Source organism: Chiloscyllium plagiosum, unplaced genomic scaffold (genome assembly GCF_037043375.1).
Source record: "Chiloscyllium plagiosum isolate Xiang-an unplaced genomic scaffold, Cpla_swu_hap1 HiC_scaffold_25, whole genome shotgun sequence".
Classification (NCBI taxonomy): Eukaryota; Metazoa; Chordata; class Chondrichthyes; order Orectolobiformes; family Hemiscylliidae; genus Chiloscyllium; species Chiloscyllium plagiosum.
In genome coordinates, this window is record NW_028270163.1 from 30645968 (window position 1) to 30673495 (window position 27528).

The 27528-nt window shown below is 39.5% G+C and overlaps 1 protein-coding gene across 2 annotated transcripts in view; it reads right to left on the reverse strand.

The window, feature by feature from the left end:
• stx8 (syntaxin 8) overlaps positions 1-26057 on the reverse strand; it is a 197864-nt gene extending 171807 nt beyond the window's left edge. Inside the window, exons 1-4 of one of the 2 annotated variants that reach the window (XM_088000556.1) lie at positions 25942-26057; positions 24889-24988; positions 8868-8962; positions 7876-7986 (exon numbers count right to left, since the gene is read on the reverse strand). In XM_088000556.1, coding sequence (XP_087856682.1) covers positions 7876-7986; positions 8868-8962; positions 24889-24988; positions 25942-25958 — 323 coding nt within the window. In that variant the 5' untranslated portion in view covers positions 25959-26057. Of the gene's footprint in view, positions 1-7875; positions 7987-8867; positions 8963-24888; positions 24989-25850; positions 25889-25941 lie in introns of those variants that run through there. The other variant, XM_088000555.1, reaches the window with a different exon arrangement.
• Between the last annotated feature and the right edge of the window lie 1471 nt (positions 26058-27528).

Consider the following 27528-nt stretch of genomic DNA (forward strand, 5'->3'; position numbering starts at 1 on the left):
GAAGTCCATTCATTGGTCAGTGCATAGAGAGTTCAGTCTCCATCAGAGCAAAGAGCTTTTTTCCAAAAACAAACCTTTTTCTATTTTCTGTACTTGCCTGCCCTCTTGACGTTCCAGCAAAAAAACCAAAAGCAAAGCTACACAATGCATAAACAATGAATAATTTAAAATGCAACATTTGCATGGTTCCTTAATCTGCTATACTTTCCCCAAAATCCTAACCATATACTGCCAATTTCAAGTTAAGGAGTCTACATGATAAGGAAAGCAATTAGCAGCAATCTGCATCACTGTCTATTTCTGAACAACCTGTTACAAATCCATCAAAAATAAATGACAAATATCACTTGATAACAGTAATCCTTATGACATGTTTGGTAACTGTTCTACAGTAAACACCATTGTACTTCCTTTTTATGCTCTGATCTTACCACGCTTGCTTTAGTGGTGTAAAGATTAAAGCTTATCCAATTAGCCTCCCACTGATTTTGCCATGTTAATCACTTAAATCGTTGGAATGGTCACAGAGCAGTGGAGTGTGCAGATGATTTCAGAATTTTTTTTGTGATCAGCTTTAACTAATTATAAGGCTTTGAGATTTACTCAAATAGAAAAGACGAGAGGAATGGAATCAGAGAGCTGTGTCGCTGCTTAATAACCAGCAGCTAATCTTGCATGAAGTATTGTTTCACTGCAAATCTTCCCTGAAAAAAAAGCTTTCCAAGTGTCTATGATAACTCAACCGCAGCTTTTTTTCTTACGGAGGCCACACATTAAGATTTACTGTTTCTTTACTAGATATAAGTAAGTAAGGCTGCATCAGGATTTTCTAATCATAAGACAATATTTGGCATAACTGCCAAATGGAATTCAATAGAAAAATGTGCATAGCCAGTTTAAATGAAAATTGCAAACAACAGGTTTTAGAAAGCGGATATAAACTCAGTGAACAGTAGTAAACTGTAAACTTTGAGTCATTTTCATAACAGTTGATACAAAATGTGTGATTAACTGAACAAAACATTCAAACTAAATGAAATATTTGAGTTTTTTGCCAATCTTAATAAGAATGAATTAATCTCCTGAAATTCAATTTATTAGTTTAACTTTTGACAATCTCCAGTCATACATCACATTCAGGGGAAAAACTGCAGATCAGACTTCAAACAAGTGCACTCTGTTTAGCTGACCCAAGTTTGGCTGTGTTTTTCCAGTTGTCTTTTACCACTAAGTTAGTTATACAGCACATTAATTAAACAATTCAACTTATTATAATACAGCATCCTTTGTTGCCAGCTCTGTAACTTCTGGATACTCAATAGTGTTTACTCAATAATAATCTGGAAGGGATCTCGCATTGATTAGACATTACCATAGGTGAACACAATCAACTTCAAGGGGGCAAGGGAATATATGGGCTTAAAAATTAAATATTCCACCAATTCTATTTTTAGAAAAGTAATTTTTCAATAGAGGAGATCTTTACTAATTGTATGCCTATAAGGATATATGGGACTACCCTAGCAAGGCACTATTACAATAATAAGATTAGAGCACATGAATAATTCACTAATGTACCATGAAACTAGCTCAGTAAAAACTATTGAGCAAGTAGTGCGATAGATTAGATCCAGACCTTTCACCTCTGGGGTGTGGGCTCAACTTCAGCCCAGAATGATGGGAAAAGTTGCCTCTCTATGCAAGCATAAGTCTGCAAAATAAGTTTGGAAACTTAATTCAGTCCACAATACACATGCACTTATTTCACAAAACTGTCCAACATTTCAAGTTAATTAGCAAATTCGCATTACACAATGATTGATAAAACACTTCAGTACAGTAGGAGTTGTTCATCTAACTAAGGGACTTGGGTCTATTACAGGGGCAGACTAGCTTTACTCTGCCATCTAACCTGCATTTCACCTGATGTGAGAGTTTTTGATATTACAATTAAGTATTGGAAGTAAGTATTTCACTCACATGTGAGCACAAAAATACTTGCAATTAATAGCCAAGAATTTAGAGAAATTCTAATCTGCCAAGAATATAACCTGTTTTCACATAGTTACTGTACAACTAATACTTTAAGTTACTCAAACAAGCCAGTTTACTATACTAAAACATTTTAAACTGCAGAACTGAAACAACTCAGTTGCCACATTGTCACTTTGAAGACAGTGGGAAAAGACAAACTGAAACTTCATGACACTCAATGGGAGATTTCCCTCACACATGAACTAAAATTAGGATTTAAAGGAATGTTTTAAACAAATCTTTGGAAATCTTGCAAACATGCAGGGTGAAGTATTATGCTTTTTTGTGTACATGGCAATTTATGTTCATTATTTGATTGTAGAGGGAAGTGAAGGTTATAGAGTGGTTTTTGCTAAAAGATGATTGAGAACAGGTCAAACAGAACATTTTTGATTCTGTTCAACTCCATTCACTTAAAGGTTGCTGGAGCCTGCACTCCAAGACTAGCCACCCTCCACACTCTATTTAAGTTCCCTGTCTCTCTCATGATTCTCGCTTTTTTTCAACCACATACCCCTTGCTCCAAGCTGTGTCAGTTAAGCTCCTGCTTTAGATCTGCTCTCACAATGCTCACAATTTCCAAGGCTGCACTCCTCATGTTTCCAAGTCATAGAATTCCCTGTTCCAAGGCTCTTTCTTTCTCCCAGTGATCCTCACATCTACTCTCTCCTCCTTGAATGATGCTCACAATGCTGCATACATTACCTTGTAAAACAAAACGGTGAAGATTTTCAGCAATGAAAATTAAAGTTTAAGCCAAATGATCAGGTTCGGAACACAAGCATTTTTCAATGGAAATAAACTGTATATAAATGGCCACTTTTGTCCCATTGAGGAAAACCCTACTCAGGTTAAAAAGTCTCATTAGCTGACACTAAATGTGGAAGAGGAGCTTTTCCTTTGTGAATCCTATTTAGAAGTGAATTAGCCATCATTGAGAGTGACAGGGAGAGGTTTCCATTAAGGCACAATACTGGAATCAGGCTGGTCAGATCACCAGATTCTCAATGAGAAAGGGCAGTAATTAATCAGAGATCTCAGAAACCAGGAAGGGAAAAGCAATAGATAAAAATTAAATTATTTTGAATTTTTCAATTTTGGAAAAAGTCATTCAAACTAACGAAAGGTGTTTGCCCTGTCAGGGCATCTTTTTCTCTTTCTACAGATGGTGCCTGATCTATTGAGTATTTTAAACTTATTCTGTTTGTATTTAATATTTTTGGCATCTGCAGTACTTTGGCTTTCAAATACAAGTGAAATGAAGGTCACTTGCTTCTTCTTTCAATTTATACATGTGTTGCCCCATATTTCTGCACAATCCATTTTCATGGATCTTTATATTGAGTGTCAATTTTTTAATTTATTTACAGGCATTCTTCTGTTGATTAATAGCCTATGAAAATAACAGTGAGGCTGCACAAACTCCATCAACTTTCACTTTAGACTTGGCTTTGAACACAAAAGACAAAGATGTGATCAGTCTCATGAATCTCACGTCTCGGTTTACTGCACACTTACCAATCAACAAGTTAATGCAAGATAATGAGGTTAAATAGTAAACTCTGCGCTTTGCCTCTTTCCAATATGCTAAGTATTATTGGATCAAACCCAACAGTTTACTGTTCCAAATTTGTTGAAATATTTATATCATAGTACTTGGCAAAATGGACAATGGAATATTGAAATCTGTTTGTATAAATAGCTTTTAAAGAAGTTTTATAACCACTTAGCATATATTCAGTACTCTCAGCTTCTGAGTTTGTAGAATTTTGCAGTCAAGCAAAACCACAGCACATCACATTTCTAAAAAAAACCCATGAAATGTTAGTTTGCCTCAAAGATAGGTTGAGGCAAAAGGTTGTACAGTCAAGCTTCCACTCCATAATTAAGCACATAATGTACTATTAAAATCCTAAACCAGACCTCTCCTAGTTATGTTTTGGTAAGGGACCAGTAACTTTTTTTTTGAAGTAGATACATTTGGGAATTCCAGGTCTTTACAAATAGAATAAAGGCCATTAGATTTCATGGGTTTGTACAATCAGACACCAACTTTACCAAATCAAAAAAGTAAAATAGCTTAGAATATCTGTTGCACTCTAATAACCAAAATCAGCAAGTCATGAACAATAAATTATTTAACTTAACTTCAAACAGCAAAAACCAACCCAAGGTTAACATAAATTAACCAACAAACTATGGTTAAGCACAATACCGTGCACATTTAATGGCAAATGTGACCAAGAAAAATCCCATGACTGTCACGGCAAACGACCGATGCACCAGTCATTATACGAGTCATAAAAGTCCTGTTAACATTTGGATCATCCTCCACAGGGATGAGGGCAGAGACGTAGACGTTGTCTGCATGGACTTTAACAAGGCATTCAACATGGTACTAACCCGTCTATCATGCAGAAAAGTTATACCACATGGGATCCAGGGAGAGCTAGCCAATTGGATACAAAATTGGCTTGATGGTAGGAGACAAAGGGTGGTGGTAGAGGGTTGTTTTCTGGACTAGATGCATCTGAGCAGCAGTGTTCTGCAAGGATCAGTACTGGGTTCACAGCTGTTTGTCATTTATATAAATGATTCAAATAAGAATATGGGAAGCACGGTTCGTAAGTTTGCAATTGACACCATAATTGGTAGTATAGAGGACAGCGAAGAAGGTTATTTAAGAGTATGAGGTGATCTTAATCAGCTGCGCCAATGGGCTGAGGATTGGCAGATTTAGAGTTTAATTTAGATAAATGCAGGGTGTTGCATTTTGGTCAGACAAACCAGAGCAAGACTTACACAGTTAATGGGAGGGCCTTGGGGAACAAAGAAACCTAGGGGTTCAGGTACATAGCTGCTTGAAAGTGGCATCACAGGTGGACAGGGTGATGAGAGTGGTGTGTGGTACATTTACCTCCCTTGGTCAGAGCACTGAGTATGGGACTTGGGACACATTTTGAGGTTCTCGAGGACATTGGTGAGGCTACTTTTGGGGTACTGAGTGCAGTTCTGGTAGCCGTGCTGTAGGAAGGATGTTATTAAATTGGAAAGGGTACAGAAGAGATTTACAAGGATGTTATCAAGACTGGAGGGTTAGAATTATAAGGAGAAGCTAAATATGCTGAGACTTTTTACCCTGTGGGGTAGGAGTTTGAAGGGTGACCTAAAAGAGGCATAGATAAGGTGAATAGCAAAAGCCTTTTCCATAGGGTAGGATATTTCAAAACGAGAGAGCCTAAGTTTAAGCTGAGAGGGAAAACATTTAAAAGGGACCTGAGGAGCAACTTTTTCCACACAGGAGATGGTGCATATATGGACTGAAATGCCAGAGGAAGTGGTAGAGATGGGTATAGTTTAAAGATTTAAAAGACGTTCAGGCAGGTACATGATTAGGAAAGGTTTGAAGGGATATGGGCCAAACATAGGCAAATGGGACGAGGTTAGTTTGGGAAACCTGGTCAGCATAGATGAGTTGGACCAAAGGATCTGTTTCCGTGCTATATGACTCTCTATGGATTTCAGCAAAGCCTTACACTAATCCCACATCAAAGTCTGACAAAGAGGGTTAAAAACACATGGGATCCAGCGTAACTTGACAAGTTGTATCCAAAATTGGCTTAGTGATAGGAAATTGAAGACAGTTTGTGTGCCTGGAGGCCTGTGACCAGTTGCATACCACAGGAACTGGTGCTGGGTCCCTTATTGCTCGTGATACATATAAACAATACAGAAGAAAGAGTGTGAGAATACCTGAGAGACTGTGATTATCAGATTATAAAGAAGATTGGCGGGTAGTTGACAACAAAGAATGGCTCACATTACAGGAAGATAGAAACAGATTGGTCAAATGGACAGATCAATGCCAGATGGAATTTAACCTTGATAAATGAGGTGATACACTGGAAGAAGAAAGAAGACAAGGGAGTAGTCAATGAATGGTAACACACTAGGAAGCTCAGAGGAACAGAGGGATCTTGGAGTGCTTGCCCACAGATCCCTGAAGGTGGGAGGACAGGAAAGTTCAGGAATGAAGATGCCTTGATCAATGGTGGCACAGATTATAAGAGCACCGAAGTTATGTTGGAGTTTAACAGCTATACATTGATTAAGGAGGAGAAAGTGAGGACTGCAGATGCTGGAGATCAGAGCTGAAAAATGTGTTGCTGGAAAAGCGCAGCAGGTCAGGCAGCATCCAAGGAGCAGGAGAATCGACGTTTCGGGCATAAGCCCTTCTTCAGGAATGAGGAGGGTGTGCCAAGCAGGCTAAGATAAAAGATAGGGAGGAGGGACTTGGGGGAGGGGCGTTGGGAATGCGATAGCTGGAAGGAGGTTAAGGTGAGGGTGATAGGCCAGAGGGGGTGGGGGCGGAGAGGTCGGGAAGAAGATTGCAGGTCAAGAAGGCGGTGCTGAGTTCGAGGGTTGGGACTGAGATAAAGTGGGGGGAGGGGAAATGAGGAAGCTGGAGAAATCGGCATTCATCCCTTGTGGTTGGAGGGCTCCTAGACGGAAGATGAGGCGCTCTTCCTCCAGGAGTCGTGTTGCCATGGTCTGGCAATGGAGGCGGCCAAGGACCTCCATACCTTGATTAAGCCATGGATGGAGTACTGTGTGCAGTTGTGTGTGCACACAATAAGAAGGATATGTTTGCACTGCAGGGGTTGCAGAGCAGATTCATCAAGATATTGCTTGGGATGAAGCATTTTAGCTATGTAGAATAGCTGGAAAAGCTCAGGTTGTTAGCTTGAGATCAGAGAAGGCTGATTGAGATGTATATAATTATGAGGTATATGGTCAGGGTAGATAGAAAGCAGCTGTTCATCTTAGTTGAAAGATCAATAATAGAAGGGTATACAGAACAACTTCGATTAACCAAATGTCAATTATCAGAATCCTGGATTATCTGAACAAGATCTCAAGATCCCGTGAAAACTCTATCCAAATGAAATACACCCTGCCCGTCTTGTTTGGATAATCGAGATTGTTCTGTAATTTTAAAGGTGAAAGGCAGATTTAGAGGGGACTTTTGGAAAAGATTTTTCACTTAAGGATAGCAGAAACCTGTAATGCACTGCCTGAGGTAGTGGAGGAAGAATAACCTTTAAAAAGTCATACCATTCAAGGCTATGACCAAATACTGGAATGTGGGACTAGCATACACTTAAAGTTCTTTTTTTCAGTGCAGACTTGATGGGCTGAAGAGACATTTTCTGCATGTTTGGATTCTATGATTATATAATTAATTAATGTGTGGACCTAGATTTGCCAAACTGGGTGGTGCATTTGCTCACAGCATTAACATGAATCAACAGCAGAGAAAGGTGCCATTCAGCCCAACTCATCATCAATATTTTCACCTCAAACGAGTCATCTTCTAGTTTATTTCATCCCAAACTCTCAACAAAGCTTCTAATTCCTTTGTCCTTTATTATGTAGTTTTCTGTTGAATCCATCCCTGCTATATACCTCGATGGCATCAAAGAGGATTCAGTTTTACTCATAACCACACGAGGAGTAATGCAGCAAACAACTATAATGACATTCATTGGCTGCTCTGAGTATATGAATTTATTACATTCAAAATCCTTTGTTTCCATTCTGAACCAGAGTATTGATTCCACTAAGTTTTCAGTACTAAGCTCTTCACTAGTCACTGACAAAGTGAATTTTTGACAGATAAATATTAATTAAAATATTACTCAATATCTTAATAAAAACACAAAACTACTTCATTATATTTTTAGGACAGAAAAAGTTTTCAAAAAAGAACTTGCTTACACTGCAGCAAACCCAAATGGAGAGTAAGTTTTCAAATGTAAGAAAACTCAATGCAAGTCATACCTCATTACGTTAGGCTCTGTGCCATCATTCTTGAACGAAGTCTGAAGTTGTCGCTCTCTCGTTAACAAATCATCCATCAAATTTTGACGTCTGTCTGCTTCAAATTGTGTACTGAACATGAATTATTAAAGAATGAATATACTTTTATCATCTCTCCCTCTGTTTATCAATACAAAGACCCTTCCTATTGCCATGCTTAAAAAAGTCTCCCCAACTTGTCCTCCTGCCTTCATCAAAGTGTATTCATATACCACAGAGGTTCTGCTCCTTTAAAATTTTATAGATGCACTACATTTTTCTTTGCTGTGCAGGCTATTTGAATAGAGTGCATGAGCAGGATTCTTGTGGACACCATTCAAAGCAGATTATAATTGTGCTCAATCTACCACAAGTTCTACTCTTGGCTTGTCCATTTTGAGCTCAATTACCTAAGCTAATCATCACACTTTAAGGAATACACTCAAAATTATTTTTAAATTTTAAAGATCTGTATACATCCAATTTTTAAAAATTAAATGAAAACACCATATGAATGCACACAGCAGTTGCATGTTCTCATTAATCATAAATTTTGTGCTTCTCAGATATACTTTTCTTCTCAACATCAAACCACAAAGCTCGTTTTGAAATATAAACAAGTTGAAAAGATTAGATATTAACTCACTTTAACTTTCCTTTGCTGACTACCAGAATAAAAACAACAGCTATTGTTAGAAAGCATTTGTTTCAATTCCTGAGTTGCGATATTTTACAAAGGCAGAGACGAATCACTAGTTTTGCATCCTATTTTGTTATCTTTTGAAGGCAATTGTGTGGAAAAATAGCTACACAGATTATTCAGTCATGATCTTTTGCTACTTTAACAAAGAGACAGTGCACAGTGTATTTTATGCATGTAATATTTTATAGATATTATATATATCAGTTTATCTATATTTTGTTACAACGTGGACCTGCATAGCCCTGTAAAAGAACAGGTCTGGAAAGGATACATCTGGCGTGTTGACAAACTGCGCAACAAAGAATCTTTCAACTGGCTAATCTGCTCTTGGAGCCTCTGTAGAGATGTCCGAATTGTCACATTCAGCTGCAGGAGGACAAAATAAAATATTGTCTGCAACTCCACATTTGAAAACCATTCATGTATATTACAACAAATATGATCATGTAACAATAATCTGAAAATAGTCAGGCTTTTGAATGCATGTATTCCATTTTGAATTATTTTTGCCATTTGGCACCTACCAAGTAGGAGACCAAATGAAACAAATAAGAAATTTGAATAATCTTTTCAAAATTAAAAGAACCCAAACAACCAGCTGAAGCATTCTCAACCTTCCAACTCTTTGACATTGCCAAAAACAATCAATAACAAATGATCTCAACAAACTGGGTTAATATCCCATCCCCCATACACTCCCACTAACTCACAATAGAAGTGCTAATGGGCAGAAATGACATATTTTCTCAGGCAGAATACCATTCACGTGCCTACATTCCAGTTTTCCACAGGAGAATAAAATAATAATGCAAACCAGATAACAACTCAAGTGTATGAATATTACCACTGGAAGAAATAAATGAATTTATGCAAATATTTAGATATAAAACATTATGACACCTAATTGCAAAGCAACATTCTGTATAAAAATCACATTATGTTACAACAATGCATCCTCTGAAGAAAACTAATACGTTCAAAGTCCATACACAAAATAGTTTCTTTTCTTTGATGAAATATTTTGAGGAATAATAATTTTTGCAGTTTCACAATTTGTGAATTAAATTTTGCTACAATTAGGTCTCATAATTTGCACAACAAAATCTCATTTTAGCAAATAAATTTAAACTGGGGAAGTTACATGTTTAATCAGCAAGATAGTAAAGCGTTTAAACAAAACTAAAAAAATAAGATTGCCTCAATGCATTTATCTCAAATCGTAGAAAATGATATGTGTGATAATCTGAACAACATGGAAAAACAGGTGGCATGAATACACCATTTTGGGCTGTGGATCACTGATATTTCTAGTTATGTTTACACTTAAAGCGTCTTTAATTGGAAGGAGGTTCGATGAGTCAGTATTATCAAAGACTGTTGTTTAATCAATTATTAACTGCCTTCCTTTGGTTTTGAACTTTGTCTTTGCATAAATTATAACTTACAGCTCTTAACACACTAACACTTTCTTCATTCTCAAGTTTTCAATGAATGGTGTCCTTACACCTTTTGATATTAAGCTATACTGACCCCTTGTGCATTTCCTGAAATCAGAATAAAGTCTTCTGTTCTTTATCAGCAGTTTCCCAGTTGAAACCTTTTTCCTCCTTCTGTTGTAGAATTAACTGATAACATTTTATCAGGATAATTTTAACATAGCTTTTCTCCTAAAGTGTTTATCTACTTAACAGTTGTCCTCCACAGGTGTCTTTCACAAACACAAAGCATGTACAACTTTTTTTAAAAATCTTTTGAAGAATGAGTTAAGTTTGGATCTGTTACAAATCTACAATATGCAATTACTTCTGTTCACTTATTCATTTATTGTTTAATTAATTCTGTGCTAATTAATATCCCGAGCCACCAAAGAATTTTTTATTCTATTGATTTCAAAGTCAAGGGTCAGGACACCTCAAATAAATGATACATCAAAATACCATGACGAAAGTTGACTTTTTGTTCTCATTACAAATAATCTGGATATTGGACAGGTAAAAACATTGCCTAGGTCCTGGGAGAAAGGGCTGACTTTGGGAACAGTTTTAGGTATTCGATTCAAGGAAAACAAGCATGCAAAAACCACAAGAATGATCACAATTCAACAGCCACAACTCACTTGCTGAGGAGATTCCAAATATGAAATGATCATTTTCTTACCAAATCCTTGTTAACCAAACCACAACTTGAACTGGTCATTAAATTACTTTTTAAATGCCCAAACGACATAAGATCAAATTCATGATTCTATGTCTGCAAACATAATTTATAAAATCTAGGCAGATTATTCTGGGTGAGAATGCAACTGAACAGCCAGATTTCACAACACCAAACTCGATGAATGGAAAGCTGCAAATGTAGAACATGCCTTTCAGTTAAGTAATTGCAAAAATAAGTAGCCTCACTTGATTTGCATCTATGTGAATGAGGACACCTAGTGTCCATGACAAGGAACGCAGATATGATATGACTAAGGGAAAGAAATGATCAGACGACACAAAGTCAAAACCAGAAACCTGGTCTCACAGCTAGTGAGAGGAATTGTTTCGAGTAGGTCAGAGGAGCAGTCACTACAGAGTTAATCTCAGTTAAATATAATACAAATCAGAACTAGAGTTAAGCATTCTTTTTTACCAGAGACTCCAGAAACTACATAAGACCATAAAATATAGGAGCAGAATTAGGTCATTCAGCCTATCATGTCTGCTCCACCATTCAATCATTACTGATAAGTTTGTCAACTTCATTCTCCTGCCTTTTCCCCATAACTGTTGACCACCTTATTAGATAAGACAGAACTTATCTCTGTCTTAAATGCACTCAATGACAGCCTTCTGTTGCAATGAATTCCATAGATTCATGACCCCTCTGACTGATAAACTCCTTACCTCAGACCCTTCAAACTGTGCCCTTGGGTCCTAGTCACTCTTATCAGTGGAAACATCTTCTCCAAGTCCATTCTATCCAGGCCTCTCAGCATTTTCTAAGTTTCAATCGGATCTCCCTCATCCTTCTAAACTCCAGACAGTACAGGCCCAGAGTCTTCAACTGTTCCTCCTATGACAAGCCCTTCATCCCCTGAATCATTTTGTAAACCTTCTCTGGACCTCCTCAAAGGCCAGCAATCCTTCCTTAGATACACACCCAAACTGCTCACAATATTCCAAAAGCCGCCTGACGAGAGCCTTAAACAGCCTCAGCAATAGATCTTTGCTCTTGTATTCTAAGCCCTTCAACTGCCCACTGAACCTGCATATTAACATTTAAAGAATCATTAACTGGGACTTCTAAATCCCTTTCTGTTTAAGATTTCCCAAGCCTTTTCCCCCCATTTAGAAAATAGTCTTTATTCTTCCAAAAAAAAGCGCACAAACATCAAACTTGACCATATTGTATTCCATCTGTCATTTATTTGCCTACTCCCCTAGCCTGTTAAGTCCTTCTGCAGCCCCAACACTACCTGTCCCTCCACAAACTTTTGCATTATCTGCAAATTGAGCAACAATTCCCTCAGTTCCTTCATCCACAGAAAATATATAATGAGGTCCTAACAGTAACCCCTCAGAATTCCACTTGTCACTGGTTGCCTAAAAAAGACCCTTTTATCCCCATTATCTGCCTTCTGCCAGTCAGCAATCGTCTGTCCATGCCGGTAGGTTGTCCCTGACACCATGGGCTCTTATCATATCTAGCAGCCTCCTGTCAAAGGAGGCTGGAAATCGAAATGGATCAGGTTCACTGGTTCTCAATTGTCTTACCAGTTACCTCCTCAAAGAATTAACAAATCTGTCAGGCATGACTTTCCCTTAACGTAATCACACTGACTCCAATTCATGTTAGAATATTTTACAACTTAAGCAAAATGACTGGCCCACTTTTTACCAAAAGCAAACATATCACAAGCACAGTAAGTCAAAGCATGGCTACAGTACAGAAAGTGTTCTTTTGGCCTTTCAAGTCAATGCCAGAGAAGTATATAATTCAAATCTTATCATAAGATTATAATGTCAAGCAAACCTGGGAGTTAAAAACCATGCGTCTTCCACACCATTCACCTGGCATCATCTTTATTCTGGATACAAAATTATTTCAATGTGTCCCACACGTCAGCATCTTTTTTAAACGATCAGTAGCATATTGTGTTTCACTAAGTATGAGTATTACAGGCCTAGCCACTTCATTGCTCACTGTGTGGAACTTTTGAAATACAAAGACAATACAAAAGTTACTGAAATCTAAAATTACGACGAGAAATTTTGTCTCATTTCCTAACAACAAAAATTCAACAACAAAATATTTCACATCAGATACTAAAAATTTGCTTTCCTTACCAACATAAGTAAATTAGCATTTGGTGTGAGATTTGAAAGCAATTTGTATTATATGGGAGTGTGAAGCACAGAGTGATCAAGGAACAGAATGCTGAATAAACAAAAAGTTGACCAAAAAGTTAGTAATTGGTATTTCTAGTATTGCACCAGCTGTAATTTTGTTCAATGTTTAGAGTTTGAGTGGAAATTAGTTCTGTGACTGCCAGGACACTGATGTCTCAGAGAAGACTCAAAACTCAAAGAGTTGAGAGTATGTTGTTGGAAAAGCACAGGTTAGGAAGGGCTCTGGTCCGAAATGTTGATTTTCCTGCTCCTCGGATGCTGCCTGACCTGCTGTACTTTTCCAGCAACACACTCTCAACTCTGATCTCCAGCATCTGCAGACCTTCCTGTCTCCTCAAAACTGAAAGAGGCAGAGAGGGCTCAGGTGAAGAAAGATTTAGAAATTTGAAAAGTTAGGCATTTGACCAATGCAACGATTTGGTAAAGTTGATGAGACAGGAAGGGATAGTGTTTAACAGTGATTTTCCTTCACAAAGAAATGCAAAGAACAGTAGTACAAAAAAGGATTGAAGGCTCTTTATCTTAAAGTACATACAATTTGCAATCAAATAGACACACCAAAGGCACAAATGAAGATAGTGGTTTAGATAAGATTAGATTAGATTCCTTACAGTGTGGAAACAGGCCCTTTGGCTCAACAAGTCTACAGCGACTCTCCAAAGAGTAAGCCACCCAGACCCATTTCCCTCGACACCGAACACTATGGGCAATTTAGCATGGCCAATTCACCTGACCTGCACATCTTTGGACTGAGAGAGGAAACCGGAGCACCCGGAGGAAACTCATGCAGACACGGGGAGAATGTGAAAACTCCACACAGACAGTCGCCCAAGGCTGGAATCGAACCTATGTCCTGGTGCTGTGAGGGAATAGTGCTAACCACTGAGCCACCGTGCCACTCCCCAACTCAACTACTAGAGACATGGTTTTGTAGAATAAGAAATGAGTGTATAATAACCTTTTAAAGTCTAAAGAAACTTATTGATTACAGAAACAGCTCTCTCTGTCCTCAAGAAATATTCCATTGAACCTTGCTGGGCTGACAAAGACAGGACAATGTGGGTCTATTATTTCTGATGTTGGTATGACTCGAGCACAGGTTCTACAACAAGACATTTCTAAACCTGATAAATTTGAATCTTATGATTACAAACCAACTGTCTTTGTAAAGATTAACAGAATATCCCAGCAATGAAGTACCTTCATCGACTGCATGATAGAGGTAGGGATTACTTAGAAACTGTCCCTTGTTAATGGCTAAGTGGGTAAGAGATTATGTGAGACAACAATCAAGCCCTTAGGAATTAGATAATTCAAGAGAAATAAAAATCACTTTAGAGAGCAGTTTTTCAAAATGGAGTTGTACACATTTAGCAAATGATAGCAAACATATTTTGCTACCTTAACAAGACTGAGAACAAAAGAGGCTGCCACCTCCAGCAACAGAGATCAGTTTGATTGCCTGTTTCTCCAAGCTGGGATTTTGATTATTTTGAAAAGTCTGCAACATCAATCAATTAGATGAGCATTCTTCTGTCCACTCCAAGACCAGTAAACTATTCTCATCTGTGAGGAGGTTCATGTCTTGATCATATCTATTGCTCCTCAATATGCTGCTTTAAAGTCACTTCCAACTTCAAACATCCTTTTGGGCTATCCCTAACTCTTGGACCAAATTATACACCAAGGTTCGGAAATACGAATTTTCTACATATTTCTTTTTCATTCTGCCTGCCTTTTCAACATAATTCTGATTGAAAAGGATGACACAGCAATCAAAATGCCCTTGGCTTATAAGATGAGGAATAGAATGAGTATTTGTGGAGATTGGAATCATCAGGTCAGAAAAGGTTAGGTAATCAATTATCGAGGAGTTTGTATAAGGACAGGACCAATGGCAAAGGTAATCTAGAAAGTAAGGCTTTAGAATGATTTAGTGGCATTTCCTGGAACAATACAATGTGGAACCAACAGAGAATAAAGCTATTTTGGATCTAGTCTTATGTGCTAAGGCAGGTTTAATTTCATAGTAAAAGATCCTCTGTGACAAAGTGATCATAAATACAACTAAGTTTGAGAACCATATATGCCAGTCTAAAACAAAAATCTTAAAATTTATCAAAATTAATTACTTAAGTGTGAGGGGATAGTTGGTCAAGAATGCTTGGGTAAATTGGCTAAAAGTTGGTAAAGGGACACAATCCTTTATCCAAAATTCCAAAATCCAAAAGCTCCGAAATTTTTCTCGTGGAGTGTGGAGCATCATTATGGCGCGTGAACAGGTATGCAACTTCACACTCACTCGAACCACGTCACTCCAATGTGATGTCGTGGCATGGCCCAGCACTGACAGGCGTCAATTGTGTCTCAGCACTTGTACGATTCACACGTGTGTCTGATGTCAGGGTAATTTTTTTTAATTCACTGTGAAAATGTCATTTATTCCGAAATCAAAAAATTCCAAATTCCGACAAACAACTGGCCCCAAGGATTTTGGATAAAGGATTGTGTCCCTGTAAATAATACAAAAGGGAAATATTTAAAGCACAATTCAAGCTGCTTCACAAAAAACCCTTCAATTGAAAAAAAACAAGTCACAAAGATCAATCTACAGTTCTCGAGAGAAATTGAAGGCAGTAATAGATTTTTAAAAAAGACGTGACGTTTTAATAATAGTGAGCCTGAAGATTAGGCATACTTTAGAAACTTGCCAAAGGATGACCAAAATGTTGACTAATAATAGGTAGTCAGCTAACAGGAACATAACAGACTGTCAGAGATTTTACAGCTATATAAAAAGGTGGGCAGCTAAATTAAACCTTGGTTTCATAGAGGCTGAGGAAGGAGAAATGATTATGGGGAATGGGAAACTGTCAGAAACATTAAATAATGTTCTGAGGAAGGGTCACTGGACCTGAAAAGTTAACTCTGATTTCTCTTCACAGATGCTTCCAGATCTGCTGAGCTTTTCTAGCAACTTCTGTTTTTGTTTCTGATTTACAGCATCCGCAGTTCTTTCGGTTTACAATTAATAGTTATTGTGTATCTATCTTCACAGTATAAGACACGAACTACCCATTGGAAATGTAGAGTAATCAAATGTTTAATAAGATTAAGCAATTATAAACGATGATAAAGTATTGGTGGAGAAACTTAAGGGACTAAAAGCTAACAACCTCAAGAATCTAATAACCTACACCTTGGGGATCCAGAAGAAGTAGCAGCAGAGATAATAGGTACACAGGCCGCACTCGACCAGCTGGCCTGTCATTACTCAGAAGGAAATTTCAGCAAGTCTTAACAATGCATCTAAAAAATGATAGTATTTTGGGCATTTCAAAAGAGAAAGATTTTTCAATAAATTTATTGGGTTTTTTGGAGTTAGGCAAGGTGGACCAAAAGGTGGATTGAGGGAAGGCTGTTAATGTAGAATACTTTGACATGCAAATAACATTTGATAAGGCATTGCTCAAAAGGTTCATACAGAAAATAGAAGTGCTTGTGAAGCATTAACATAAGAGGACAGGATAATGGACAGGAATCAGCAGATTGGGAGAAACCAGAAATTATCAAGTTGGCAAAGCTATTGAGTCATGTTGGGCCTGAGCTATTTACAATCTATATTAAATATTAATGAGTCAGACTAAAGATATCTAACAGTAATGTATCCAGACTTGCTCATGATACAAACTGATTAGGACAGCGAACAATGAGGAAGATATAAAAATGCTACAAAGAGACAGAGAGGTTAATTAAGTGGTTAACAAATGGCAGATGGAGTGCAGTCTGGGTAAGTCATTCACTTCCATAGAAGCAGAGAATCCCTAGAGTGTGAAAGCAGGCTATTTGGCCCATCAGGTATACATTTACCCTCTGAAGAGCACCACACCAAGACCTAACCTCTTATCCTAACTTTGTAACCCTGCATTTCCAATGTCTAATCCATATAGCTTGCACATCCCTGGATACTATAGGCTATTTCGATCGGTCAATCCACCTAACCCACACATATTTGGACTGAGAGAGGATACTGGAGGAAACCCACAGGAAGAAGGTGCAAACTGGATGTAGGTTTGTTCACTGAGCTAGAAGTTTCATTTTCAGACATTTCATCACCATACTAGGTAACATCTTCAGTGAGCTTCTGGACGAAGCACTGCTGATGTTTCCTGCTTTCTATTTATATGTTTGAGTTTCCTTGGGTTGTTGATGTCATTTCCTGTGGTGATATAGAGTGCTAGTGATGTACAGCATGGAAACAGACCCTTCGGTCCAACTTGTCCATGCCGACCAGATATCCCAACCCAATCTAGTCCTTTACTTGCCAGCACACGGCCCATATCCCTCCAAACCCCTCCTATTCATATACCCATCCAAATGCCTTTTAAATGTTGCAATTGCACCAGCCTCCACCACTTCTTGTGGCAGCTCATTCCATACATGTACCACCCTCTACATGAAAAAGTTGCCCCTTAGGTCCCTTTTATATCTTTCCCCCTCACCCTAAACCTATACCTGCTAGTTCTGGACTCCCCCCACCCCAGGGAAAAGACTTTGTCTATTTATCTTATCCATGCCCCTCAATTTTGTAAACCTCTATAAGGTCACCCCGATACTCCAGTTCAGCCTCTCCCCATAGTTCAAATCCTCCAACCCTGGTAAAATCCTTGTAAATCTTTTCTGAACCCTTTCAAGTTTCACAACATCTTTCCGATAGGAAGGAGACTAGAATTGCACACAATATTCCAACAGTGGCCTAACCAATGTCCTGTACAGCCGCAACATGACCTCCCAACTCCTGTACTCAATACTCTGACCAATAAAAAAAGCACACCAAACACTGCCTTCACTATCCTATCTACCTGCACTCCAAGGTGTCTTTGTTTAGCAACACTTCCAAGGACCTTACCATTAAGTGTATAAATCCTGCTAAGATTTGTTTCCCCAAAGTGCAGCACCTCGCATTTATCTGAATTAAACTCAATCTGCCACTTCTCAGCCCATTGCCCCATCTGATAAAGATCCTGTTCTAATCTAAGGTAACCTTCTTCACTGTCCACTACACCCCCAATTTTGGTGTCATCTGCTAACTTACTAACTATACCTCTTATGCTCATATCCAAATAATTTATATAAATGACAAAAAGTGGAGGGTGATGTCATTTCCTGTTTTTTTTCTCAGGCTGTGGTAAATAGGATCCAAGTCAATGTGTTTCTTGAGTGTGTTCCGGTTGGAATGCCATTGCCTCTAGGAATTCTCGTGCATGTTTCTGTTTGGCTTGACCTAGGATGGATGTGTTTTCCCAGTCGAAGTGGTGTCCTTCCTTATCTCTATGTAAGGATACTAATGAGAGAGGGTCATGTCATTTTGTGGCTAGCTGATGTTCATGTATCCTGGTGGCTAGTTTTCTGCCTGTTTGTCCAGTGTAGTGGTTGCTACAGTTCTTGCACGGTATTTGCACCACAGGAAATGACATCATCAACTCAAAAGAAACCCAAACATATAAATAGAAAGCAGGAAACACCAGCAGTGCTTCATCCAGAGGCTCACTGAAGATGTTACCTAGTATGGTGACGCAAATCTACATTCAGGAACTCAACCTGAGCTATAAATCTTCTCAAAACTTGCTATGATGCAAACTCCAAACAGTTGCCAGAGGCTGGAAGTGAACCCAGGGCTATGGTACTGTCTGGCAGCAGTGCTAAGCACTGAGCCATAGTGCTGCCCCTTTAGTATCAGGAGCAGTAAAATAAAAACTTTTTGTAAAGGCATTCACCTTCTAAATGTTGATTTTCAGAAAGGCTTAGATGCAGAGAATTTTAGCATGTGAATACAACAAGCAAGTAGGAAGGCAATGTCACGGCCGCCTTTCTTGCAAATAGATTGGAGTACACGCATTAATAACTCTTGCAACAAAATAAGGGTTTTGGTGAAACTATATCTGGTGGAACCAGATCTGGTGTAGTTATCATCTTTGTATCAAAGGAAGAATTCTAGGTGGTGCAGTAAAACACATGTAATTAGCCGCAGGGATGAGAGGGTTTTTATTTGAAGAAAAGCTGAATAAATTGGACATATTCTGTCAATAGAGTCATAGAGATGTACAGCATGGAAACAGACCCTTCGGTCCAACCCGTCCATGTCGACCAGATATCCCAACCCAATCTAGTCTCACTTGCCAGCACCTGGCCCATATCCCTCCAAACCCTTCCTATTCATATACCCATCCAAATGCCTCTTAAATGTTGCAATTGTACCAGCCTCCATCACATCCTCTGGCAGCATATTCCATACACACACCACCCTCTGCAGGAAAAAGTTGCCCCTTAGGTCCCTTTTATATCTTTCCCCTCTCACCCTAAACCTATGCCCTCTAGTTCTGGACTCCCCCACCCCAGGGAAAGGACTTCGTCTATTTATCCTATCCATGCCCCTCATAATTTTGTAACCTCTATAAGGTCACCCCTCAGCCGCAGATGCTCCAGGGAAAACAGCCCCAGCCTATTCAGCTTCTCCCTATAGCTCAAATCCTCCAACCCTGGCAACATCCTTGTAAATCTGTTCTAACCCTTTCAGGTTTCACAACATCTTTCCGATAGGAAGGAGACCAGAATTGCACGCAATATTCCAACAGTGGCCTAACCAATGTCCTGTACAGCCGCAACATGACCTCCCAACTCCTGTACTCAATACTGTGACCAATAAAGGAATGCATACCAAACGCCTTCTTCACTATCCTATCTACCTGCAACACCACTTTCAAGGAGCTATGAACCTGCACTCCAAGGTCTCTTTGTTCAGCAACACTCCCTAGGACCTTACCATTAAGTGTATAAGTCCTGCTAAAATTTGCTTTCCCAAAATGCAGCACCTCGCATTTAGCTGAATTAAACTCCATCTGCCAATTCTCAGCCCATTGAAATGACTGCTTTGAAATATTCAAAGTGTCATGTCACTACACTGACCTGCTTTGGTCTTCTGTATCTTTCAAGAATCTAATATTAATGACACTTTTGAATATGAAGTGATGTCAACCACAGGAATTTGGCCTGATCAATAACCATTACCATTTGTGAATGCTGATGACTTAGCACTTCCATCTGAATTTTACTTTAAATTGATGCTTTGTCACTCTTCTTCAAGTTTCCGATACAATTTGATTTAATTGGCTTTGATTGAAGCTGTATCAACAGAGTTAACCTACTTCTCAGTATATGGTTACTTTAAAAATGTGCATTTCACCTCAAACACTATCTGCACATGCACTTAACTCTAGCCCTGGATTAATGCTCATTTCATTTGGGGATTATGTTACGTTAAAATAAAAGCATATAGACCTTAATGATATATAACTAAATAATAAACTGCTTCAACAAATAACATCCTGATCAGCTAACTTACTTCAGCCAGCCAATGCGCACACCGTGCTGCATGAATGCTGGAAGCACTCAGTTGCTACATTCATGAAAATCCTGTGCAATTAAGTTTGAAATTATTCTAACATTTGGCAGCACTGCTGCAAAGTCTAGTACAAGATGGATGTGTCTGGAAAGCATCCGTCTGTATTTTCTACCAAATTGAATCAGTGATTTCTTTTTAAACATACACAAATACTTCCAGGTACAGAGTAAGATGTCAATTGTGTAATGTGAATTGAACTGAAAATCTGTACATCACTTTTCTTTCTCTTCTAAACTATAGACATACAATTGAATGTATTTTGCAAAAATATAGTGTCTGTATGCATGATTAGGGGTGAAAATATAATTCTTGTGCTCTCTGCCAAGTCAACTAAAACCAGCTGCATTTGCCGTTTAGAAGTCTTCAAATCACAATTTCATACCTGAAAAGATATAATGAGGTTTTTTTTTTAATATATGGTAACTATCCACTTCTTAAAGAAAATCAATCAAAACATAGAAAGGCTTGAAATATGCATACAAGCAAATCTTTCACACCCACTATAAACTTTCCTGTTGCTTTCAGGCCAGAGATTCAACAATAATATGGCAGCACAAAGAAACATGGAAATCAGTGTGCAGCAATTATCATTAATAGCCTTAAATCAGCAGTTAACTTCAAACTGGAATATTTTTATTGGTCTTTGACTCAGCACAGCTCATGCTGTATTTCAAAGGACCCCAGGAATTGAAATATATCCCAAACATCAACTTAATGGAATAACTATTACTGTGCACATACTGGAAGCAACAATAAATATCTCACCCATAATTTTCCAGAAACATTTGTGGCTGAAATCCCAGAAACTGACACGTGTAATTAAACCCTTTGCTCAGAGTAGGGGAAACAAAAGAGAATAGAATTCTCAGAAAATTAAACTTTCCTCACTTCCATACCATCCTAGTATTCAGCTATATAAGAAACATTCAAATCAAAATAAAACACTTCCAGATGAATTGGTTATTACTGAGCACTGCCTTGTTTTACAGTAAAAGTTATAATAATCATGGAGGTAAAATAGGATATGAAACTTGCATACAAACATATCAGTTATTAATTTGCTGCAGTAGGACATCTATTTGTTAAAATTGTCTTTGCATACTTCAGGTTGATTTGCATGGCAATTTACTTAAACTGTGAGCTAACCCAGCTATAGTGACAGAAACTGAGCACCTGGGACCTGGATAAACAGGCAGACAACAACACAACTATTTAAGCAGGCACACTGCAAAACTGTGCAATTTGCCATCTTCAGTTCCTGACCTAGAGGCTTGTGGATCCTCAGATGACTCACTGACCAACCCTGGAGCCACAGGCCTTTGAGTATAGAGGAGGAGGAGAAGAAGATGAGAGGAGAGGGTGGAAGATGGGAGGGCAGAAGATGAGGCAGTAGCTGAAGCAGGGTGGGGAGTTGAGGGAGGCATAGAAGGAGTGGAGAGGGTTCTTAGCAAAGATCCTTCTCTCACTCCTTTTGCTTTCAATGCTTCTCTACACTCACATTTTGTGCCGTCAGTTGCCTACTGTGTTGCACTTTGTTGGACAAGGTGTCACTACATGGTGCAGTTCCCAGAAAGTTTTAAAAGACTTCAAATGTTCTGAAACAAATTTAGTTCTTATCCACTGTACTGCAAACAATTTGGACAGTAACTTGTGAAAAATGGTGTTTAACCATATTCAAAATTGTTGTAACATTTGCACATAAAGAAAGCTCAGCACCATTAACTTCATTGTAGATCTGTAGATCAACGTTATTTGGCCTACAGAATCCATCCATCCCAGGGCCCAGGTATTAAACTCTTGTGGCATTGAGTGAATTGAATTGAATTGAATTTATTGTCAGGTGTACCAAGGCACAGTGAAAAACTTTGTCTTGCTAGCAATACAAGGCAGATCACAGAGTTAAGTAGCATAGATAGTAAATAATAGGTAAACAGCAGCAAAAACAAAAACATAAGTACAGGCGAATGTTAAGAATTTGTGAGTCCATTCAGTATTCTAACAACAGTAGGGTAGAAACTGTTACAAAACCAGCTGGTGTGTGCATTGAGGCTTCTGTACCTTCTCCCCAATGGTAGAAGTGGTTGAAAGACAATGCCAGGATTTTTAAGAACGCTGGCGGTCTTTCCTTGACAGCGGGCCTGGTAGATGGATTCTATAGATGGGAGGTTGGTCTTTGTGATTGTCCGGGCCGAGTTCACCACTCTCTGTAACCACCTCCGATCTTGAATGGTACAGTTGCCATACCAGGCAGTGATGCATCCAAACGCAATGCTCTCGATGGCGCACCTATAAAAGTTGGCAAGAGTATTCGCCGTCATGCCACATTTCCCCAGCTGCCTGAGGAAGAAGAGACATTGTTGGGCCTTTGTGACCAGTGCGTCCACAATCCGAGGAAGCTCGTTGTGGATAACCACTCCCAGGAGCTTGACACTCTCCACTCGTTCCACCTCTGTGCTGTTAACGTGTAGGGGGGGGGGCATGAGTAACCTGCTGAAAGTCAATAATGAATTCCTTGGTTTTGCTGGGAATTCAACTGGGACAACACTACTATCATAGGGCAAGCCAGACAGAGAACAGCCAGGGAATTCCTAGATTCATGGCATTCATCCACAAACTCCATCAACAAACACATCGACCTGGACCCAATATACCAACCACTACAACGGATAGCTGAAACTGACAACCGGAAGCGGCAGGGACAGATCACTATAAACACCGGAGGAAACATCAAAGAAGCGCTTCGCAGGAGGCTCCCAAGCACTGATGATGTCGCCTAGCCAGAGGACGAAACGTTTGCAACAAAAACTTCCAGCTCGGCGAACAGAACCACAACATTCCACTGACTATGGTGGCATCATCAGTGAACCTGTAAATGGCATTGTTCAGGTATTTGGTGACGCAGTCGGGAGTATACAGTGAGTACAGTAGGGGGTTGAGTAAGCACCCCTGAGGGGGCCCCAGCGTTGAGTGTTAGTGACAATGAAATATTGTCCCCAATCTTCACTGATTGTGGCCCGTGGGTCAGGAAACTGAGGATCCAGTCACAGAGAGTGGGGCTTAGTCTGAGATCACTAAATTTAGTAATCAGTCTCGAGGGGATAATAGTATTGAAGGCTGAACTGTAGTCAATGATAGATTAAATTGCCTTGAATCCTGGGTTTGAGAAATTTGTAAATAGCCCTAAGATAATGATAATTCCAAGGATAGGATCATAGAGATGTACAGCACAGAAACACTCCAGTCCAATTCGTCCATACCAACCAGATACCCGAAATTAATCTAATCACATTTGCCAGCATTTGGCCCAAATCCCTCTAAACCCTTCCTATTCATATACCCATCCAGATGACTTTTAAATGTTGTAATTGTACCAGCCTCCACCATTTCCTCTGTCAGTTTATTCCATACACATACCATCCTCTGCGTAATAAGGTTCTCCCTCAGGTCCCTTTTAAACGTTTGCCCTCTCACCTTAAACCTGTGTCGTCTAATTTTGGACTCCCCTACCCTGGGAAAAGAGACCTTAGCTATTCACTGTATCCATGCCACTCATGATTTTATAAACCTCTATAAAGGTCACCCCTCAATCTCTGACTCGCCAATGAAAATAATCCCAGCCTATTCAGCCTCTCCCTGGAGCGCAACCACTCCAACCCTGGCAACATTCTTGTAAAGCTTTTCTGAAACCTTTCAAGTTTAACAACATCTTTAGGGTCCATGTATCCTTAGTGACTAGAATTGGAAGTGAGAAACCACTAACCAATAGGTGGTCCCCTCTCACTTCAGAATGGAGCCAGTGAATCGGACAAATTGCAGTTGATTCCACTGGTGCTATAAATTATTAATGCAGATCCCAGAATCAAAGGGATTAGAATGGATAAGTGGTTGTTTTTGACTAGCATGGATGCATTCGACTGAAGAGCTTTTTATTGTGCTGTAGATCTCTGTGACTGGATGTTTGACAGGTAAAAGTAATTAGTTTACATCCCTACCTAGGAAAAACCCATGACGTGGAGGTGCCGGTGTTGGACTGGGGTGGACAGTTATAAATCACAATACCAGGTTTTCATCCAACAGGTTTATTTAGAAGTACTAGCTTTCAGAGCACTGCTCCCTCATCAGGTAACTAGTCACTGATGAAGGAGCAGCGCTCTAAAAGCTAGCACTTCCAAATAAACCTATTTGACTATAATCTGGTGTTGTGAGATCTGTTAACTAGGATACCTCAGGGGTGCCACATTATTATAGCCATATATTGCTAAGTTTTAAAAATGAGAAACACAGAAACCAAAAATAATGTGAATAGGAATACACATATCAACCAGTATATTTAAATTAAAAGGTAGTGTTTTCTCACTTAATGCAAAGTATATCAACTGTGCAGGCAATGTTCAAATAAAAAGGAACAGCAAACTAATAGCAACCACATTTAAACTTACCTTTGAATGATTACCTCCTGTCCTCTTCTGTCTATTACGTTCATGAATACTTTCAGCAATTTCCTGTGCTAGATGGCAGGTGGAATCATATTTCATTAACCTATAGAACAAGGGAATGGCTATTACAGATATCCAAACATTGATCAGATTAAAATGCTCACATTGTGTATTTAAATAGCACTGAAATACATTTTAATAGCATTTTCCCATGACATATTTGGTTACCCCTTTGTCTGTGCCACAAAATGAGTTCCAAGTCCCTTTCTTGAATGTACAAAGACTTGAACGACTCCATGCGGCACAAAGAAGTGGCTGCAAAATTCAGGATGATGTCACTTAGTTGACATGTCATACCCAATGTCTGTCTGTTCCCATGTTTCAAGTGGATATTAACGATTCAGACTTAATTATAAGGGCATGATCAAAACAAATAATTCAGTTCATTGCTCTTGAAGGGATCTTACTGCATTTAAATTAGCAATGACAATTCAGATATGACCACTGGGATAATGTGTTCTTTAAAGTGACAGACTGTCAAAGCACATCTCTGGATCACCAAAATAATATTTGACACGGAGATACATAAGGGCACATTACGGACAGATGACCAAAAAGATGGATCAAGGTGGGAGATTTTAAGCAGCAGTTAAATGAGGTATGTGCAATACTAAAGGAAGAGAAAATTTAGGAAGGGAATTTCAGAGTTTCGTAATTTGGCAGCAATACGTACATTAGGCAAAGGTTCGGCAATAATTTAAAACAATAGGGATATGCAAAGGTCAGAACTGGAACACGACAGGTAGCTCAGGGATCTATAAATTACAGAAATGGAGGGATTAGATGATAATAGAGATGGTGGGGGGGGGTGACATAAGCACTTGAAGAGGATGAGAATTTTTAAATCTAGGCAGGGCTTAACTCGGAGTCAATACAGTGCCCCTTATTAAAGAGATCTCACAAACCCGGTGCTGCAAAGATTCCTCATGAAAGGATCCCGATCCCGATCCCGATCCCGATCCCTCCCACATCCCCACATCCCCCTCTCAACCTCACCAGGGCTCTCGAGCCATCGCTTTTCTTGTTGTTGCTCTTTATTTCCTGGTTTTCTGTCCGTCTCCTATTTCGGCTCCGAGTGTCACAACTTCCCGGAGTTTTGGTTCCGAGCGAAGTTTCTCGCTCTTCTTCCTCCATCACCTCCCCTTCCCCACCCCATCCACATCCCCATACCCCCCCCCCCCCCTTCCCTATCCCCATACCCCCCCATTTCCCTATCCCCATACCCCCCCCCCACTTCCTCCTCCATCACTTCCCCCTCCCATTACCTCCCCTTCCCCTTCCCCCTCCCTCCCCTCTGTGAGAGGTAATTTCGGTTTAAACTTTAAGATGTGCCTGGACCACAGACTGATCTATAATAAAAGACAAAACTTTTGTTTCTTTTCTAGAACATTTTATATACTCAAAAGTAGAATAGTTTAAATTGTGCAGAATGCTGACAATTTGTGAGCAGAGTAAAAACAAACAGGCCCTTGATTGATGAAACCATTAACACAGGCAGGGAAGGATGAGTCCTTGACTGATAAGACTCCAGGATAGGGAAACGACTCGAGAGACATCTGTTACAGATTGAAGTCTTTGACTGATAAGACGACAGGGTGAGAAAAACAACAACTTTAGAGACTCTGGAGCCATTTGTTGCAGACTTTGTGATAAGAATAATGATGTTTTTAAGAATGTGAACCTCATGGCTTGTCAGAGCCAAGGAGAGGAGGGACTTGTACTGTATATAATGGGAGACTTTGTAAGCCTCAGCGCGCCTTTTCTTCAAGGGTGCCCAACTCTGCAGACTTGACTTGTTAATAAAACTTTGTTTTCCTGAATTTGTCTCGAGCGATTATTGAGAAGCGATTTTCGTTTCTAACAACTTGGGGGCTCGTCATCCGGGATCAACACTCCGGCCGCAAGGGGAGTTGAGGAAGGATATCGGAGAAGGTGCACCCTGCCGAGTTCGGCAGTCCCTAATACCTTGCTTGTCGCCCCGCGCGGCTTGAGCGAGTGATATCCGGGAGGCTCCGGAAAACAAAGGAGGGGTGTACCCGAGGCAGTGGGGACGGTTAACGATCGAGTAATTTCGGTGCACCGAACCCAGGTAAGAAAAAACTTGCGGGGACCGTGTTTCCGGAGGACTGGGGACCTACGGGGTGCCTGTGGATTTTTTTTTCTACAGAGACGTGGGACTCAGGAATCTAGAGACCGGGGCTCGCCTGTGAGGGATTTTGCAGAGACCGTGTTTGAGGAGGAACGTGTACCTACGGGGTGCCTGTGATTTGTGTCACAAGACGTAGGACACAGGAATCCAAAGACCGGGGGTGCCTGCAAAGGAACCTGGGCGATCACGGGACTGAAGGTCCGGGAATTGGCTACATTGTGATAGATTATCACGGGAAAAATACGAAGTCCTCGGAAATGGGAAATAAGGGATCTAAGGTGATTAAGGGAAAGGTAGGCTTAAACAGGGACAATGACACATACCCCGGGGTACCTGACGATAGTCCGTTAGGGAGAATGCTATATAATTGGGATCAGGGTGGAAGAAAGGGAAAATCTAAAAGGAAGATGGTAAAATACTGTCAAAAGTGGTCC